This window comes from Orycteropus afer, unplaced genomic scaffold (assembly GCF_000298275.1).
Source record: "Orycteropus afer afer isolate SDZICR_OR568_19922 unplaced genomic scaffold, OryAfe1.0 scaffold02036, whole genome shotgun sequence".
In the NCBI taxonomy this organism is placed as follows: Eukaryota; Metazoa; Chordata; class Mammalia; order Tubulidentata; family Orycteropodidae; genus Orycteropus; species Orycteropus afer.
This window is the reverse complement of record NW_006923623.1, coordinates 27,965-29,121: the sequence shown is the minus strand read 5'-3', so window position 1 is coordinate 29,121 and position 1,157 is coordinate 27,965. Positions and strand designations below refer to the sequence as shown.

Genomic DNA, 1,157 nt, shown 5'->3' with positions numbered 1-1,157 from the left:
TTCCCAGGCAATATCACTACAGAAGTAGATTGCCCCATCTTCCTTCAGAGGAGTGGCTGGTGGGTTTGAACCGCCAGCCTTCTGGTTAGCAGTCCAGTGCTTTAGGCACTATGCTACCAGAGCTCCCAAGAGGTGAAGATACAGGGCTAATTTTTAGGAAGGGAAAAGGTAAACATTCCTCTGAGCTTAGTATCTTGCCCACAAGGGGGTGCATTTTCTTACACACTGCTATTTCCTGCTTAAATTGTGAACCTTACATTCAGTCTTTCACCGTGCCCTTAACCTGTCGTCACACTAAGCAGTCAACATCCAAGGACAGCAGAAGTTCTAAAAATGAACTCTTCTCTAGCATCAGTGATTGTGCTATTCTTATTGTTTGGTAAGTGAAACTGCACTTAAAGCTTACAGATTTTTGTTTTATCATTTCAGGGTAATCTTTAACTGCAATTTTCTCCAAAGAGTAGAACCTAGATCATATCTACGATAACCAGAAATCTTTACTGTTAATTTTTTCAGGAGGATATAATGGAGACACAGTGACCCAGACAGAAGGCCAAGTGACCCTCTCTGAAGGGGATTTTCTGACTGTGAACTGCTCCTATACAGCCATACAGTACCCTGCCCTTTTCTGGTATGTCCAATATCCCGACAAAGGTCTGCAGCTTCTCCTGAAAGCCGCAAACGCCAATGACAAAGGAAGCAACAAAGGTTTTGAAGCCACATATGATAAACAAACATCTTCCTTCCATCTGGAGAAAGCCTCAGTCCAAGTGTCAGACTCGGCTGTGTACTACTGTGCCCTGGGTGACACAGTGACAGGAACTGCAGAGAGAGCTGAGCACAAACTCTGAGCAGCACAGGGGGAGTAGGTGGCTGAGTCTTTGATGCAGTCAGTGAGCCCCTCTTGTTTAGGGACCAGGAGCTAGTATGCTATTGCTGTTATCTGTAGTGACAGCTGGCACTAGCCAGTATGGAAACTATCCAAATCCACTCAAAGAACACAGCAGAAGAACAGGAAGTAAATATGCCCCACATACGATGCTTCAACAGTGACAGTGAAAACAATCTGTCACCAGTTCCTCAACCAGAGCTAAAATTTGTGATTTTAAAGGTATAAAAGGTCCAGGTGAGTTCATTCTTACATAATATTCTACCCC

The 1,157-nt window shown here is 44.1% G+C and overlaps 1 gene segment (V, D, J or C); it reads left to right on the top strand.

Moving 5' to 3' along the window:
- The first annotated feature begins 333 nt into the window (after positions 1 to 333).
- On the top strand, positions 334 to 851 carry LOC122152101. The segment is given in 2 exon segments: positions 334 to 379; positions 517 to 851. Coding segments are annotated over 2 exon segments (381 nt in total).
- Positions 852 to 1,157: the final 306 nt, after the last annotated feature.